We start from the raw sequence: 17,353 nt of genomic DNA on the forward strand, positions 1-17,353 counted from the left end.
GAGCACATGTTTTACAACAAAAGCTTAAATGTGGGAGAACAGAAATCCCCAGCTTTACCATAAGTTTCCTCTGTGACTGTCAGGAAGTCACTTAATTGTTGTGGGTTCTTCATTGCAGGGTGGAGTTCCTTGTTCCTTTATCTGCTGTGCCAGTCATGTGTTGCTGAGGGGTGGGATATATGAACCTGTGTGGAGGCCACTCAGAGTTGAAGGAGCATGTCTCCTGTGTCCATTCTGTGATGCTTGCAAGACAAGCAGGATGAGTCCTTGGACAGTATCCCTTTGTTGCTCCAGAGCCAAAAGAGAAATGGCTTCCTTTTCAGTGTGGAGAGCTGCAATCCTCACATCTTCAGTCTTTTTTTAGCAGGTCTGTGGTTGACAGTGATGCACCTAACTCCCTCACAGCAATATTGCATGGATTTTTTTAAAATCCAGACTTGTGCAGAGGGAGGGGATATGAGCATCACATCAACAAATCTGATGTGGCTGAGATTTACTATAAGCAGTGAAGTGAGGTTTGGGTAATTCAGGACTGTAACTTTATTAAGTTCTGCTGATCCAAACTAAAATCTTGCACTGTAACCTTTGGATGTTTCTGTCAGGCTGTGTGATGGTTTCCCAGCATTGCACACACAGTGCATTGGTTGGCTCTGCATGGCTGCAGACTTGGTTGTGATGAATTCATTCATGGCTGTTGAAGGGCTGGGTTTGGAGGTCTTCTGTGGACCTCTCTGCCAGCAGTGCTCACTCTCCCCATCCCTCTAGGCTGCAGCTGGCTGATGCTGCAGCTGCCAGGTCCATAAATCAGCAGCATGCTCCTGAATATCTGCTGCATAATGACTGCTGCATATTCATGTTTGTTATGTTGTGTCACCCTGCTATAATAATGTATCTTGGTGAGAAGGAGAGCAGGGACAGGGTCCCAGTAGCTGGTGCCTCCTTGCTTCATTTTATCTCCTCTTTCTGCTTCCACCTTGTTTTTGGCTCCCTAAGATACCCCCTCTCTTGCTTTTCTAGTGTATTTTCCCCAGCTGCTTCTCCCAGATGTGCTAAAGCAAGCCCTGCAGGTTTGCTTTTTGTTGTGGTGCCTTCTTCCCCTCCATCCCTGCTCTGCTAATAAATCAAGGTGTGTACCTGCAAAGGCCCTGCAAGGACTAAACATGGGAGGATGATTGTTATGTTTGAGCATGTAAATTAAAAAGGCTTCCTAATAAAAAGACACTCTGGAAGTATCTGGTCTTGGCTGTTCCTTTGAGCTCTGTTTTTGAATGAGCTTTTACTGGTGTCCCATTGGGATTGGAAGGGCGAGAAGGAAACTGAGTTTTGGTCCCTCATCTCAAGATGGACTGTCCCTCACCCACAACTCACCTGTGGAGAAGATGCTGTTGCACCTGTGCTGCTTCACTCTCTGCCTTGAAAAATGAGGAGGAAGAAAAGTGCTGTACCACCTTTCCCTAGAAAAGATAAAATTTTGCAAGATATGATTAGCAGCCTGTGAAATACCACACGTGAGAGAGGATGGATGGGGGCTGGCTCTGCCTTTCTTCTTTCAGTACAAGATCATCCTAAGTGCTGTCCAGGGAAGCCAACTTTGGTACTAACCAAAGTGTGTCCCAAGATCTGCCTGAGTCCAAGCAGCCGGGACTGTCTGTCCTGGCAGAGAGGGATCCCTCTCATTCCTGCTCTGTATTCCTTCTAGGGGGACTTGAACCATTCCCAGAAGAGAGGACCCTATTTCTCTGTGGAAGCTCATTAGCCATCCAGAGGGTGAGTGCCACATGGGCAGGAGCAGACTGGGCTCCTACTGTCCCAGGATACTCATTTTTCTGCTTTTATGCTGCTGGCCAACAGCTTCCACCTTTTATCACCCAAACCCAATGCCACTGGCTGTCTGGAACTTTCTGCTGAAGGAGCTGTAGTGCAATAGGACACGTGCTGTGTGAACCATTCCATTCCTGGAGACTAGAGTTCACCAATTCAAACTCTTATAAATCCTATTTTGCTCCAAAAACTGACCTTTAAAAAAATCTCTTAACCACAAATGCTAAAAAAAAACAACAAGAAACCAAACACCTAAAAGCATTATCAAAAGATTTCTTGAAACTTCCCAGCTGCAACTACCCTGTTTTCTTATCCACGTATTTGCTGGTAAAATACATGTGTTAGGATTTAAAGCCAGCAGGAAGCTGAACAACCATACCTATTTCCATTGCAAATTCTTCTCAGTGAAAAGGGCTTGTATACATTTCCTGAAACTGGTTTCCTAATTTTTCTTTGTCAACAGTTGTTGGGAGGAATAAGGAAGGATAGAGAAGGGAAGGAGAACAGAGAGCTCATAGGGAGAGTGTATTTCTTGACTCTAGGGTACTTTTTTTGCTGTGCCTTAGTGGTGCTCAGGTTGGGAGGCCCTGTTCTTAAGTGATGTAGGTGGCCACCTTATACCAGTGACTTCCCCCTTTCTTGTAGCTGGGCTTCAGGTGAGGAAAACAGCAGAGCCTGCCCCTCTGCTCTCGGCCCTACCTGCATCTCTGGGTGCTGATCTGTGGATCAGAGCATCTGCCACTCTGCTGGCTGCCTGTGCCCATGACCCAGTTGTGATTTCATCAGGATAATTGGAGAGCAGGGCCTCTCTTACAGTATTCTATGTTTTCCCACTTGATGTACCCTGCCTCCCCAATTGGCTCTGCCTTGGGAAGATGAGCTGCCAGCTCTGACAGCCCAACACAAAGACTCAGCAGGAGACCAGCAGCTTTCCCATCCAAAACTTCTGGGGTTTTTTTGTTTCTTTTTTTTTTTTTTTTTTGTCTCAGGTGAAAACCCCAGATGGGAAATCACATTGCCTGAATTTAGTTCCCAGCTTTACCACCATTGATGGCTTTGGGCCAGTCCTTGGCTTGTTTGCATCCCCTTGCCTGTCTCTGCAGTGAGTAGGAGGGTGTTTCTGTTCATGCATGGCCGCCTCCAGCTCTAGCACTGGGTGCTCCATCGCTTGCAGCTTAGTAGTGAGATCTGAATCTGTCCCTTCTTGTGCTGTTGCAGCAGAGCCAGATGGCTGCAACCTGCCCTAGCATGATGACAGGACCACTGGGCATGGGAGAGGCTGGACCTTTCCCCAGCAGCTGCTCCTTTCATCACCAGGAGGACCAGGCAGGACATACAGGTACCTTAGGAAACCAGCCTGGAGACAGCATCTCTTGTAATTCCACACCATTACTGGGCAGTGTTTTCCCCAAAGCCTGATATTCTCTATTAGCTGTAATTACAGAGATCTACTTACACTGACGCTGCATACTCATCTGCTCCAAGTTTCTACTTCATTGCACCTTATATCTTGTGGGAAAATCAATACAATTTGGTACTGAGACTGGCAAGCCAAGAGATTGTTCAGAGCCTAGGTTCATGGCTGTGTACCACGTGTTTTAACACTTAACATTTACTGTCATCTATAATGTGGGTCTTGCTTTAAAGTTTCCTGGGTAGCTGTCCATCTTTTTATATACTCAAGATATATCACATTGCCTTTCATGCATCCCATTAGTGCTTATAGGTGGGATTTTAATGTAAAGGAAAGTTAAAAGTTGCCTCTTCTCTTGAGCTCTGTTGCACAGAGTATCGTTGGTTTTTCTGAAAAAGGCTGGAAGGCCTGAGAGGAGCCTCTTTTCTAGGGTGAGGTGGAGGGTTGCCAACCCAGGCAGGGAAGTGTCTGCCTCTGAACCACCTGCTCAGCCCTGGGAGGCTGGAGAGGAGAAGAAAGTGGAGGAGTCCTGGCAGTTTGCAGCCTTCTGCATCTCCACAGTGAGAGCTTTTCCTCCTTCACACTGCTTTCCCACACATGTTGGTATGTTCAACACTAGGCCCTGAGTCCTGACTGCAAGATAGGAGTTCAGGTTTTTTAAGTGTCTCACATTGTCCTGTCCTGCACTGTGGCCTCTTCATGCCTTTATTATCCATCTTTACCAACTTTCAGACACAACTCCAATCTCTTTCCTTATGCAGGTTACTCTTGCTCATGTAGAGCCTCAAAGAGCACTGAAGTGTTGGATCATAAATTACAAGTGTAATTTAAAAACTGTCTTCAGTTTTTTTCACATCATACACCCTGCCAGATGCAGAGAACTGTGACTTGGGTGCTAGCACAGGTGGTCTCTCCCATCTGCATGTGATTTTTTTTTAAGGGTCTGTGTTCAGCAGTGGTGTGGGATGTACAATTTGCTTGCCTGTTTCTTTCACCCTTTCTGTGGGCTGGCAGCAGTTAACCCACAGAGCAGTGTGATTTCCCTCTGTGGAAGTTAGCTTGGAAGGTTGGTTCTTCTGCAGAGACTGAGGTGGGATGAGTAACTTGGTATCAGGGAGACAAATAGAGTGGTGGTGGTGGTGGTTGGAGGTGAAGGTCCCACCATGATTCTCAAGCATATCCCAGCACCTTCCAGAATTTCCTGACCACACTGCTCCTTGTGCCCCATTCATGATGCTGAAGACATGGGCATGAGCAGTCCTGACTTACAAGTTTCTGAGATAAAGGGCCTGCTCGTCTTTCTTTGGAAAATAGTAATTCCGGTGGCCTGTATTGGGTGTGGAGAGTGGGGTGCATGGGCAATTTCTTCATCCAGAGGAAAGCTCTTGTGTCGCTGGTTTGTTCTCTGGGTTTATTGTTTTACTGACTGATTTAGGTTGTTTGCTATTTTGGGTAGTTATAGCTACCTACCAGTTGTTTTTCTTGGAATAAGCTGCCAACAAAGAACTTTTTAAAGAATATTTACTTTTTGAGAGGGAAAGCAAGAACAGTAGTTGCACTCTCTTACTGCCAACAGCAGATGATTGCACAGCTTTGTCTTTTCCTTAAATGTCTGACAGCTGAAGCAGGAACCACGGAGCAGAGAACAGGTAGCAGCTTTGGAGAGGATGATACTCTCTTGTTTTCCTTTGCCCTTCCATATTTTCCCAAGCCCTTTGTGGTTGGGTAGTCTCTGGCAGAGGGGTTGTGTTGCCAGAGGTGCTTTGACTGGAAACTGTGAGGGCTGGGCTTGGTGCAGTGACCAGTCCATGCCTGTTCAAGACTTGTGCAAAGCTGAGGCTTGCACATTGCTGCTGGGAGATGTTTATGGCTGCTGTGGAGAGCAATCCCTCCCTTCGAGACTTGCCTATCCCTCGGACCTGCCTGCAGCTTTCTGCTGCTCTTCCTCGCAGGTTTCTCCTTGAATGTGCATCTGTATTTTGAGCCTCCTACATTATGTCATTCCTTACCCCTTTTCTTCCTTTCCTCTGCAGCAGTATTTTTGTGCTCAGTCCCTTGGGACAGGCTGCCTTTTCCTTCAGATCTTGAAGAGCTAGCAGAGGATGGAAGAAGGCATTCTGCTCATTTTTGGCTTTTTTTCTTTTTTTCCCCCTAATAGAAGACATTTATTATCTCCAAGTCATCTCTCCAAAGCAGGGCCAGTATTTGCAACTTTTATTCTCTTTGGCATCCCTTTCTCTGTTTTCATCTGTGAGGTGCACTGTCTGAGTTTGCAGGTATACAAGCAAGCCAACAACAGGCACAATTGGTTAGATTTGTAGCTCGCTTGTTCATTTTAAAAAGCAACAAGTAAATTAAAATGAAGCATTGGATAGGCTTCATAACAGAGCATCAGCTTGCCAGCCTCAGTTCCCTAATCTCTTTGGGGCTGGACAGGCCACAGAGAACATCAGCGTTTTGGTCCTTGAGTGGAAACAAAAGGTGGCATTTCACACCACTGAAGAGGCTCCTTCAGTCCCTCCACAGGCTGTGCTTTGTGATGTTGGTGACAGTCTTGTGCATGAGCAAATGCAGGAGACTGGACAGTCACTGGGGTAAGCCAACAAGGTTTGTTTATCAATGCTCAGAGATCACTGAGTAGGATTGCTGATGTGTGGGTGTGGATGACTGCTGGTAAAAGACTGGCATGAGTGTTGTTCTCCTAGAGGACTGCAGGCCATTTCTACCTGCAGGGCGTCTGTGCTGAAGGGAAGTAGAAGCAAACACGGTGGCATTTGTGGTCATATGGCTCCTCTGGACAGAGCTTTGGAGGAAAGGGTGCCTGGTCTAACATGAGCCCAAAGAGATTTCCAGAGTTGAAATTGACTTCTGATGCCTTTAAGTGTAGAAGCTCCCAATGGGCAGGTGCAGTGATGGTGAATGCTCAATAATGAACAGTTGTAAAACTTGTGGCATGGCTGGCCTTATACAGCAGCATTGTGCAAAAATCTGTCTCTTGACTTGTTCAGTTGGCTTGGTGTCTGTCCTGGGAGGGAAACAGAGGACACAGACAAAGCTTTGGAAGGGTGTCAGAGGCTCTCTTGTGGTGAATGTGTTGGAAACCCACTGTGTATCCCTGCTGCTTGACGCCTGAGCTCTTGTGGGAACTGTCATGGTGAGATGGGATGTACTGATGGGGCTGAGCCCCTTGAGTTCCTTGCCTCTACTGAGTGAGTTCTGGAGGCTTCACAGTCAGGTCTCCCAGACCACCTCTATAGGCTAGAGAATAGGGACCATGAAGAAGGTCAGGTTGTTTGTTGCAGGACACAGCTGGATCTCTGGGTAGCAGCTGTAGCCTTGATGCTCAGACCTACTTTAGGTCTTAGCCCTGTGACAGCTTCTGCCAAGCATCTTGATCCTTGTTTCTGCAGGCAGGGCCTCCATGCTGCCACCCAGCATGTGCAGGCAGGGGAGGTGCTGTGCCCTCTGCCCTCACCCACACCTCCATCCCCTCCCTGTGAGACAAAGGTAGGATGTTGGTGTCCACCGGGGCTGGGTGCTTGCTCTCCCCGCTTCCTGCTCAAGGCTGGCAGATGGCTCCTGTTTGCTGGAGCTGTGTGGCTCTGGCTACTGGGCTGGGAGCAGCTGCTGCTGCCAGGCGGAAGCACTCGGCGAGGCTTTCCTAGACAGCTTTGAACGGGAGCCAGGAGCCCTCGCTACAGGAGCAAATCCATGAGGTCAGGAAATACAGCAGCAGCAGCTCCAGCTCCACTCTGGGGCTCTTGGCTTGGCACACGGATCCCAGCCCTCCTCTTTCCAGACGGTGCTCCTGGAACTGCTCTCCTCCTTGCTGTCTCTCAACTGTTGCCTGATAGCCCTGTGTGTGGCTTTTGGGGGGTGTAGAACTGGAGTGCTGCAGAGGTGATAAATTTGGATAGGGAAACACTAGATGGTGACCTGGAATCAGACTTTCAGATCTTGAAGAGCTTGCAGAAGATGGAAGAAGCATTGTTCCTGCTCTGTGTGGGACTGAGAGGCTGTGCTTTTGTGTTTCACTCTGTTATTTTGTGGTCAGCTGTGTGTGGGCTCTGTGTTGGCTGCTGAGCAATAGAAACTGGAAATCCTCACATCAGGAGAAGCTTTCACAACCACCAACAGACTGTGAACCTCCATCCGGTGTGTCACCAGCATGAAAACTGGGGTGTCTGTTACCGTCTCTCTGACAGGAACCCCACTCTCTCTTCCCTGCATCTGTGTTATAGGAAGCCAGAAACGTTGCTTTTGGGATGGTTGTTCCTTGAACCAGCCCTTATAGTGGTGGTGGTGATGATGTTTTTGTGGCGCTGAGGAACAGCCACCCCTGTGTTGGCACTATAGGTGCATCGAAGAGCAGCCTTGCTCTTCCCATGTTCAGGAGTAAAAAGTGTGATGGGAGAGTTATGAGATGGTGTTGGTAAGCTTAAGGATAGGACCAGCTGCCCAGCTCTGTGGCAGAGATTGGCCATATTGAAATCTCTGCTTTCCCTTCAGCCTTTGGCTAGGCTGCTTCTTTCCATGGAATTTGCCCATGTTCTGGTGTGCTGTTGGGTCTGCACGCTACCCTTGGGGAGCTCGCAGTGGGGAAAGGAAGTGAGCTCCCCTAAGCATTGATTTTAGCCCACATTAACTGGGGCAGCTCTCAAGCCCAGAGCTGTCCATCATTCCCCATGCTCTCACTCTGCATTAGGACGTGTTTTACAGCAATGGTGTGGAGCAGCTAGGCTGGACCTGCCCTCTTTGCGAGCTGCAGAATCCCTCCTGCCACTGCAGGGGTGAGGATGGCAGAGCAATGGAGAGTTAGCTGAGGTGACAGCACCTTTGAGGGATGGTGTCAGAGAGCAAACACCAGCATTGCAGAGTTCTTGCATTAAACTGTCCATATGTGGGCCACAAGTGGGGAGTAGCAATAGCTCCTTTGCCCCCTTCATTTTCCCTGCCTCTTGAGTGTGTGTGGGACAAGATGTGGATTTGTGTTTCTGTGGAGAAACCAGACCTTAAAACTCTGTGCTAAGGTGGTGATATGCAGGGCTTGCTGGTGTGTGGCTGCCCCTCTGCTGTGCAGTGGAGCTCAGCTGGGGTCGGGAGCAGGGGAAGACACTCAAGCTAATGTGGGTGACGACCTTGTCCCCCACCTCCTGCTGCAGTGTGGACCATAAAGCTGCTATGGCTGTGGGGGCCTTCCAGAGGAGTAGGCAGTGCCTTCCACTGGGGTGGCCTTTGAGGGAGAACCCCTCCTAGAGAACTTATGTCTTCTCCTCCCCTGGGGAGTCAAAGCTTTTCTCACTGTCTCAGCAAGTCCTGCAGTTGTGCCTGGGCAGTTGTGCTGTTTTCCTTGAGCATCTTCATGGCACCTGCTTCATCTTCAGATGCAGAGCAAAGTCCATGTGCTTTGCTGGGGGATGGAGATCTCCTTGCTCTGTAATGAAAGGTGGGAGCAGTGTTTCTTCAGACCCCCCAGGACCCCTCTGTGTTCAGCTGTGAAGCTGTTTGCTGAAGGAGTGATTCCCTCCCCGACAGCTGTGCTGGTGGAGATGGTCAGTCCACATTTGCTCCCCAGTCCCTTTTCACCCTGTCTCTTCCCAGAGAGATGAGAAGCCTGGGATGGGGATCTCTTTTGTCCCTGAGAAGCAGTGCATGTGAGAACAACATGTACAGGAGGGCATGCATTAACGGAGCACAGTAATGTGTGTGCACCGTCAATTAGTGAGATCACGTAGATTCTCTCCTGTAGCCTTGCTTTTGATCTCCAACTCTTCCCTGGCTGCCAGAACAGAGGCACACTGGACTTTCAGAGGAAGCAGTGTCACTTTTAGGAAGGCACCTAGGGTACAGGAGCATTATTTGCACTTCATTTCCCCCCACCATCGCCACTTTTCCATCATGTTTAACTGCTTCTCCAGCACAGCAAACCAGAGGTCCTGCTTGGCATCATATTTGTCACCTGGCTGCTCTTCTGTACCCCCTTGTTTACCCTTCTTTAGGATTCTGGATGCTGAGAAGGGCTTGAGCTTTGTTTGCCTTTCTGCTATCAAGACAGCAGCTCAAGAAAGGGCTTTGGCAAGAGGTGGTTGTGTCTGATTGCTCCCTGCTCAAGAGGGAGATGGAACTGTCTGGGTGGTTTAGGGTTGCAGTCAGGTGGGGATTGAAGGCAAAAAGTTCTGGCTTCCTTGTCATTAGATCTTTGCTGTGTTAGCAAATGCATCAGCTGTGGTCTGGGTCTAGAGCAGCCTTTGCTGGCACAGTTTGTAGCAGCTTCCAGAATTTAGGAGCAGGGCTGACAAGCCTGGGGAGGAGGGTGGAGTGATTTAACTATCTGAGGTGGGAGGATGGAGGAGGGGGTTCTAATCCCTGTGAACACTGAAGAGTATCTGAGGGGAACTGTGAGCTTGTCTTCTTGCTACCTGCTGCATTTTGGGTGGCTTCCCCTGAGCTTGCAGATGGTGGCTGAGAACGAGTATCTGACCCTGGAGTGACTTTCAGTGGGCAGGGGCTGCAGTCCAATGAGGGTGAATTTCTATTTAAACCTTTGGGGTTTTGTAATCTTCCTGAGTTAGTTCCCCTTTCTCAGCAGACTTGGAGCAGAAATTTAAGGGAGGAGCTGGGGGGATGTGAATCTTCTGCTGCTGAAGGGCCATGGGAGGCACACACCACTGCAGAAGTGTGGTTTGCTCATCCTCACCCTAACCATCATTGTCAGCCAGCACCTTTTGTGACAGCATCTCTTTCCCCCTTGCTAGGTGTGCCAGATTGAGCTCAGGGAGCAGGGATGCCCCTTCTGCAGTCCTTCCTGTCACAACAGTAGTAGCACCGTTAGCTGGAGGACAGGCAGAGGGTGTGGATGTGCCACCATCTCAACCCTACTGTGTGGTTTGAGGTTTGACACAGCTGTGAGGGTGAAGACATGGAGGTAACAGCATGTTTGGGCAGGGCTGGACCTTTTCCTCTGCTCTTGTGGGAATTGACATTCCAGCCTTGTTGGCCTAGGGTTTCAAATCTATCTAAAGATTTCAGATCATCAGCTTGAGATAACGTAAAACCAGACTTCTTAAACTGGTTACTTTAGGGGTTGATGTACACAGCCTGCACCTCTTGTTTTCTCATCAGTAATGCTCTCCTACCTCTTGAAGTTTGCTCAAGGAAACTGTGAAGTTTGCATCCAGATGGTCAGGCTGAAGGATTGCAACAGACCTCAGGATGAACAGAGTTTTTGTATTTGGTTTGATGGATTATTTTGCCCATTTTAAAGTAACCTCTCTTAGCATAGTGACCATGTTTGCCCTTGCAGGTGGTGGTGCTCCTGGAAGTCCTGAGCTGGGGTCAGCTGGAAGATGACCGAATACAAGCTGGTGGTGGTGGGAGCAGGTGGTGTTGGGAAGAGTGCTTTGACGATACAGCTCATTCAGAACCATTTTGTTGATGAGTATGACCCCACAATAGAGGTAAGTGGCTCTGGGCATGGGGTCTGTCTGTCTGCATGTTTTCCACTTGCTTTTCTCTACCTTGTCTCCAACCCAGAGCATGCTCAGTTTGGTCTCAAGTCTGAACTTGAGCAGGGATGTTCCTCTGCTTTGCAGAGCTATTCTGAGTCACTATGTGTGTGTTCAGAGGTTGCAGAGACTGACTTAACTTCTCCTGCAGAAGGGTAGTGGTGTCTGCTGAAGAGAGGTGACATGGGAGGCAGCAGAGACAGGCAGAGCGGGGCAGGGGCTAAGAGGCAGCACAAAAGTCTTCCTTTCTGATGAGATGACAATGTAGGGAGGGATTAAAGGTTTAGAATTGGAGAGCCATTTTGTGCCTGTGCTTCCATTTCTCCTCCCGTGAAATCAGAGTAAATGTATTGACTTTTTCTGTAGGATGTTTTGAGCTTTACTGATGAAATGGGTTTTATCAGAGCTTGGTTGTATTATGTATGTCTTGCAGTTTGAGCAAGATGTGCTGAGCAGCTGAACTGCTGTGGCTCCCAGAGTGCTGCCTCTGCTTCTTCACAAGGAGTTAAAGGCTAATGTGTGTGTCTGAGTCGGTGTGGATGGCAGCACTGACCTGTTTAGCTCAGCACCCTGCCTGAAGATGCAGGCAGGGACCCTATGGTCCTCACAGGCTGTATGGGGGCAGAGGGGGATTCAGTGTTCAATATCCATTGTGATATTATTATTTTCTTTAATTTTTCAAAAATATATTCCATTCTCCATCTGCTTTCACCATAGTTAGTGATGTGCTAATTAGCCTCTGCATGACTTACACCTTCGTTGGGTGAGACGTAGGCAGTAGCCACTGTGCTGCATGAGGAGTAAAGTCCACCCTGGGAAGGCAAATTGCAGCTCTGTCATGCCTCTTGGACAACAACCTCCCTGTCTGCAGTCCTAAAGGATTCTCTACCAGATGTGTATAAATGCAGCTGTGGTTTCTGCAGTTATTATTATCATAATGGCTAAAGGCCCCAGCTGGGATGAGAAATCTATTCTGGTAGGTGTTTTATGTTTAGTCCCCACCCTGAAGAGCTTACAACTTACATAAACAAGGCAAGACAAGGCTTGGTAGAAAGGCAGAAATAGTCTTACAGTCCTACAGATGGGAAGGAGAGAAAGCACTTAAAAAGCACGTGCTATTACATCATTTGGCCAAGGTCACCTAAAACGTCCATGGCAGAGACTGGAATTTAATTTAGGGCTCCTGAGTCTCCTTGATTATGGATGCAATTGCCTTTGTCCCCAGCTCCTCTCCCCTCATGTGGCTGTCCCCAGTAGTATTGCATACTTTTCTCAGAAACCCATTCCAGGTTGTTTTTGCTAAAAGAGAGTTCATGGATAGCACCCTCCCTGGGGAGACATCTGCAAGGATGCATCCTCTCTTGGACCTTAGGTGGGCAGAGGCAACTCCTACCCAGTGATGTGTTGGGTTTTGGCATCCTGTGGTTTTTGTCTCCAGCTGCCTGCTCCCTGTGTGTACCCTGCAGGGAATTTTCTCCATGTAAACAGGCAGCAGGGAATGTAAACCCTGCATGGCATTTCCCAGCACACCCTCTTCACCCTACGCACTTCTGCAGTGCTCTGGGAGATGCCTGCTCTCTCCTCCACTGTTCACTTCAGCCCCATTCTGTTCTTCTCCTCTTCCAAAAGTTGCCAAAAGCTGCTCTTCAGCCCTCTCACCCCTGGTGCTTTTCCACCTGCAGGTACCACCAGCCCTGATGCCTTTGCAGCTCCCTTGGTTGTACCCTGCTTTCCCTGCTACCCCGGCCAACTACTGATTCATTTCAGGGTGATTCCTTTTAATTATGCTTCATTTTATGGGGATTTAAGAGACCAAGAGCTACCTGCCAGCCATCCAAATGTGACCAACAAACCACCTTCCTGTGACTAAGCTGCTTTGGATCGTGCCCAGGAGCTGACTATGACTGTTCAGCCAGCTAACAAGCAGCACAGCAGTGCTGAAAAGAGCAGGACAAAAGGGGGGAGAAAGATGATACGTGCATGGAGCAAAGGCGTTGCCCACTGCCCACATGGATTGAACACAGGCTGTGCTGCAAAGAGGGGGTGCAAGCAGATTGGGGTGTACTGAGATGTTCCCCAGAGCAGGAGGTGTATAGGTTTGTCCCCTGTCTAGGGTAGAGACCCTGACTGGGTGTTTGCTCCCCTCCTACCCTCCTGATTCACCAGTGCAAATGTTTGGCTCTGTAACTCATGCTGTCCACCCCACTTCAGCACACTCTCACAGGCCAGCTCTTGGGCTGCCAAGGAGCCTTAGGACCTTTGTTTTGGGAACAGGAGGGCCAAGGCAGCAAAGAAAGGTATGCCACTGGCATTGTCCTGTGGTGAATAACCAGGGATGGAATAAAGAGTTTCACTCTGTTGAGCAATTCTTTGGTTCATCTTCCAGCTCTCAGCAGCTAGCTAGTAATGGGCTGCCCAAACCTCTGGTCATGTCCTGACTGTAGTGCTTAGCAAATGGGCCTCTTGGCCTGGTCCTCCAGCACAGCTGGAATGCTCTCGGCATCCGCCTGGGATCTTGAATCTGAACCCCAAACAGATGTTGTTTCTGCTGCCTGGCACTTCACAGCTGGGTCTGGCTGCATTCCCCTCTGCTCAGGATGGGGTGGGACATGCAGGGCTGCAGAGGAGGGCTGAGGCTGCAGGGTGCTGCTGTGGGCTAGTGGCAGCCATGTCACTTGGTCGTGTGGCAGGGACAGCTGAGCTGCCATCCTGAGCTTCTGGGGGAGGGTGAGATCAAATGAAGCTGTACGCAAAGAATTGATGGGGAGAGCTTGTCCCCTTCCTTTGCAAAGCATCCTCTGCAAGATTGTTTTATGTCTCTGCCTTGTAAGCCAGCTGGCTGGCCTTATGGGTAGCCTGTTGATGACCTGAGCTGAGGTGTGGGATCTCTTCTATGTCAGCATGCCTGGGTGCTGGTGAAACATCCTGGAACTAGGGACTTGGCAATTCACTGTGAATGTGTGTGCTGACAGGCTGGTCCTCTGTCCCAAGCCAAGGTGCAGAGGTGGGAGGATGCTTTGTGGGGCAGAGAAGGCACTCAGGTCCCCTTGCACAGAGGAGGCTCCAGATACATTATTGATTAGAAATGGGAGCACATTCCTGCAGGGCAGCCTGCCAGTTGCCTTCAGAGCAGTTGGCTGAAAGCCAGCCTTTCTTTCCATGCTTATTCTCGATGGGTCAGCAGTCCACTTTTTGGGAAGGCACAGCTAAGAAGGTCGTGGCAGAGCAGATCTTATCTCTGATTTCACAGCCCTCTCTGCAAGGTGAGGAAAGACTTTAATTAGCCCCAGCAAATGACGTTGTTGTAATGAACCAAAGGATAGAGGCCATGTTGGCCCTATTCCCTTTCTGTGCTGCTGCCAGTCCTGTTGGTGCCCTTTGCTGCGTCAGCTGTTTGTCTGCAGACCTGCAAAGCTCATCTGATAACATTGTTGTGGTCGTTGGAAGAGCAGCCGACATTTGAATTAATTTTAAACTGCAGCCGTGGCCTCTGCGAGTGGCTGCAAAGCACTGTGTGGTTGTACTGCTGACTTGTACCTTTTTCATACCTTTCATTTTGGCTTCCTTCTCTTGCTGACAGCTGAGGATGCTGCATTGTCCACAGGGGATGGCTGTTGGAGAGGGATGAGGGATGTCCTCCATGCAGGGCTGCCCCACAGCATCACTGCTGATGAGACTGAGCGCAGGAAGAAGCATAGTGGGGAGGAGCAGTGCTTTGAGGACCCTGCTGTGAAAATGAAACCTTTTGAGGGATGCTCTGGGTGATTTCCAGACCTTCTCACATCTATGACAAGTTGTGATTGCCTTTGCTGCAGGGAAAACCCCCAACTTCAGAGGACCTGCCTGGATAGTTCTTACCTCTTATGGAGCCCTCTGGGCACAGACAGGTTGTGGGAAACACCCTGTTCATGGTGTGATATTATTTTATTTTTTTCTCATGTTTAAAGAAGAGGTTTACCATCAAACCCAGTCTGAAATCTTACTGATGGCAGTATTGCCTCTGGTGCCTGATTTGAGATGCATTGGAGGCACTGGATTTCCAGGTTATCTTAAACACCTTCCAGGCCTGCAGATCACAGATAGTGACTGGAAGCCCTGGCTGGCCAGAGCTCCTTTCCTGAGTGTCCTTCCTCATCCAGCAGAAGGAATTGGAGCTGAGACCAAACAATGCTTAGGAAATACTTGTTGAGGGCTATGTGGTATAATAGAGATGAAGCTGCACCTGGTCTGCCAGCGGCAAGGCTGGGAATGGGGAGAGCAAGCTGGGAGCTGTCTTCTCTGTGGTTCTGACAGACAAGGAGAAACCTGCTTAGCTGCTCCCTTTTTCCTTTGTTTTTTTTTATTATTTTTCCTTTCCCTCCCATTTTTGAAAGAGACTGAGTTGTCTCTAATGGAAGCTGAACACAGGCAGAGCATGACCTGGCATCTTCCTAGGGATGCACTCGCTGCATCCCTTTGTTTAGCCAGATCCAAGCCCTCCCTTAATGCATCCTCCTTCCTTTCCCTCTCCTGGCCTGCAGGATTCCTACAGAAAGCAAGTAGTCATCGATGGAGAGACCTGTTTGTTAGACATCTTGGACACTGCAGGGCAGGAGGAGTACAGTGCCATGAGAGACCAGTACATGAGAACGGGGGAAGGATTCCTGTGTGTCTTCGCCATCAACAACACCAAGTCCTTTGAAGATATTCACCAGTATAGGTCAGTATCCTGGGAAGGGCCCTTTCCCTCTTGCCCTGTGCAAAGGAGAGGCCTTGCTGCTGCACTCTCCTGCCCACCCTTTTAGATCAGGTCCCATAGTGGAAGTACAGACTGCCAGCAAAGACAATTAGCTCAAGTGGCCATTCCCCAAGGAAGAGATAGCGCAGACGGCTAATGTCGGTGACTCCAATAAAACCCTTCCAAAGGGATTGCTTGTGGCCTTTGGGGACCTGGTAATGTAATGTTTAAGTGTTTATGGTGACTAAAGAGAGAGCTGATCCTGTATGACCCCCCTCCCTTCCTTCCCTAATTAGTGGAATTGCTTTGTTAGCGCAATCGATCTCTGCTGGCCCCAGGTCTGGGAGGGGAGGCTGGAAAGGACAGGGAGAGCTGCTTTCCCTGCTGTCCACTGGCACGACCAGGCTGTGATCTTCCAGCTTCACATGTGTGGAGAGACTCCTGCCCCACTGGAGCTTGGTTTCAAGCAGGGCAAAGATGGAGCAGAAGGGGAGTCAGGGCTCCAGTGAGGTGATTTGCCCAAGCAGATGCATGGGGAAGTGGTGACGAAGCAGGGACACCATCCCAGTACCCATCCCAATTCTTCTCTCTGTTGATGTCATCCCTGCAGAGCTGAAGAGTCAAGGGGGTGATGTAAACACAGCAGGAATCTTCCCTGTTTACCCCGATGCTACTTTAGGGAGGGACTCTGCTTGCGCCTTTTTCTGAGCCTTGGCTGTGATGGCAGGCACTTGGAGAGGATGCAGGAGATGGCTCTGCCTGTCCCTGCTCTGTCACTGCCCACAAGGGACTGTGTACCCCAGTCCCTCATCATAAACCAGGGTCCCAGTAATCCTGTTGTTTCGAGGACAGGCACATCCCTTCCTTGCTCCATAGTTAGAGGTGCTGCTTGGAGCTGCTGAGATGTTTCAGTCTCATCCAAAAGGCTGTTCAGTGTAATAGCTGCACAGGTGCACTAATTTCGCTTCTTTTAGCTGAACCAAAGGATGGGATTTTCCTAAAGCACCTGAGGGATTGAGCAGCATTCATCCTTGTGCTGGGGTTGGTGCCTGTGAATTGCTCACAGGATGGCTTGGTTTCAAGCCAACATGATGTAAATCACTAGCTTTCATCTCCTTTAGCCTGTGCTCTTTGTGTTTGTACTTTTAAAAGAATATTCCCCAGAGAAATGCTCGCTCTCCCTGGTTAGTAACCATTTGGAGGTATCTCTTTACAGCTAAGTGTAGCCTGTGCACTAAATTTAGTACTTGCATTTGCTGATCAGGATGTTACACAGAACATTTAAATGGCTTTATGGCATATCATGGCATATGGCACTATATGGCATATCTGCCATATAGTCAGACTTCATTTCTATGTTCTACTACATTAGAAAAAGATGATTGATTCTTTTGTGCATGAATGTCCAGCCAGCTGCCTTTGGATGGAGATTTGCATTCAATTAAAATGCAGAAATTGGCATTTTAAATCTTTTATTTTTTTAAATTAAAACCATATTAAATGTTCTGGACCCATGAGCAAAAATAAAAAAAGCTGTTTTGCATCTGAAGTTAAATGATTTATTAAGCAAAGGAAGTTATTATCTATCAGAAGGGAATTGAATGGATTTTTTGTGGTCATAATGGCCTGCAAGATTTTTAGGAGTGATAGATCTCATCCTTGCCCACCTAGTTTTAGATCCAATGTTGGAATGAAGAAGTGAGCATTACAGCTTTTTTATTTCCCAGTTGGTTTCTCAACTTTGAGTGACCTGAACTAAACTGAAAGGGAGCAAATACTGCCTGTGCATCTGCAGAAAAGGTTACAGCTGCCAAAAGCTGCTTTATCAGCTCAGCAAATTCTGGTTGCAGGTGATTTTTTATTTTTTCACCCATTTTGGGGGGATTACTTGATATA

The 17,353-nt window shown here is 48.6% G+C and overlaps 1 protein-coding gene across 2 annotated transcripts in view; it reads left to right on the top strand.

Moving 5' to 3' along the window:
• Positions 1–17,353, top strand: part of HRAS (HRas proto-oncogene, GTPase) — a 39,975-nt gene that overhangs the window by 18,935 nt on the left and 3,687 nt on the right. Inside the window, exons 2-4 of one of the 2 annotated variants that reach the window (XM_054634486.2) lie at positions 1,700–1,767; positions 10,539–10,692; positions 15,261–15,439. In XM_054634486.2, the coding sequence (XP_054490461.1) occupies positions 10,582–10,692; positions 15,261–15,439 (290 nt within the window). In that variant the 5' untranslated portion in view covers positions 1,700–1,767; positions 10,539–10,581. The remainder of the gene's footprint in view (positions 1–1,699; positions 1,768–10,538; positions 10,693–15,260; positions 15,440–17,353) is intronic. The other variant, XM_054634485.2, reaches the window with a different exon arrangement.

Source organism: Agelaius phoeniceus, chromosome 6 (genome assembly GCF_051311805.1).
Source record: "Agelaius phoeniceus isolate bAgePho1 chromosome 6, bAgePho1.hap1, whole genome shotgun sequence".
NCBI classification, from domain to species: domain Eukaryota; kingdom Metazoa; phylum Chordata; class Aves; order Passeriformes; family Icteridae; genus Agelaius; species Agelaius phoeniceus.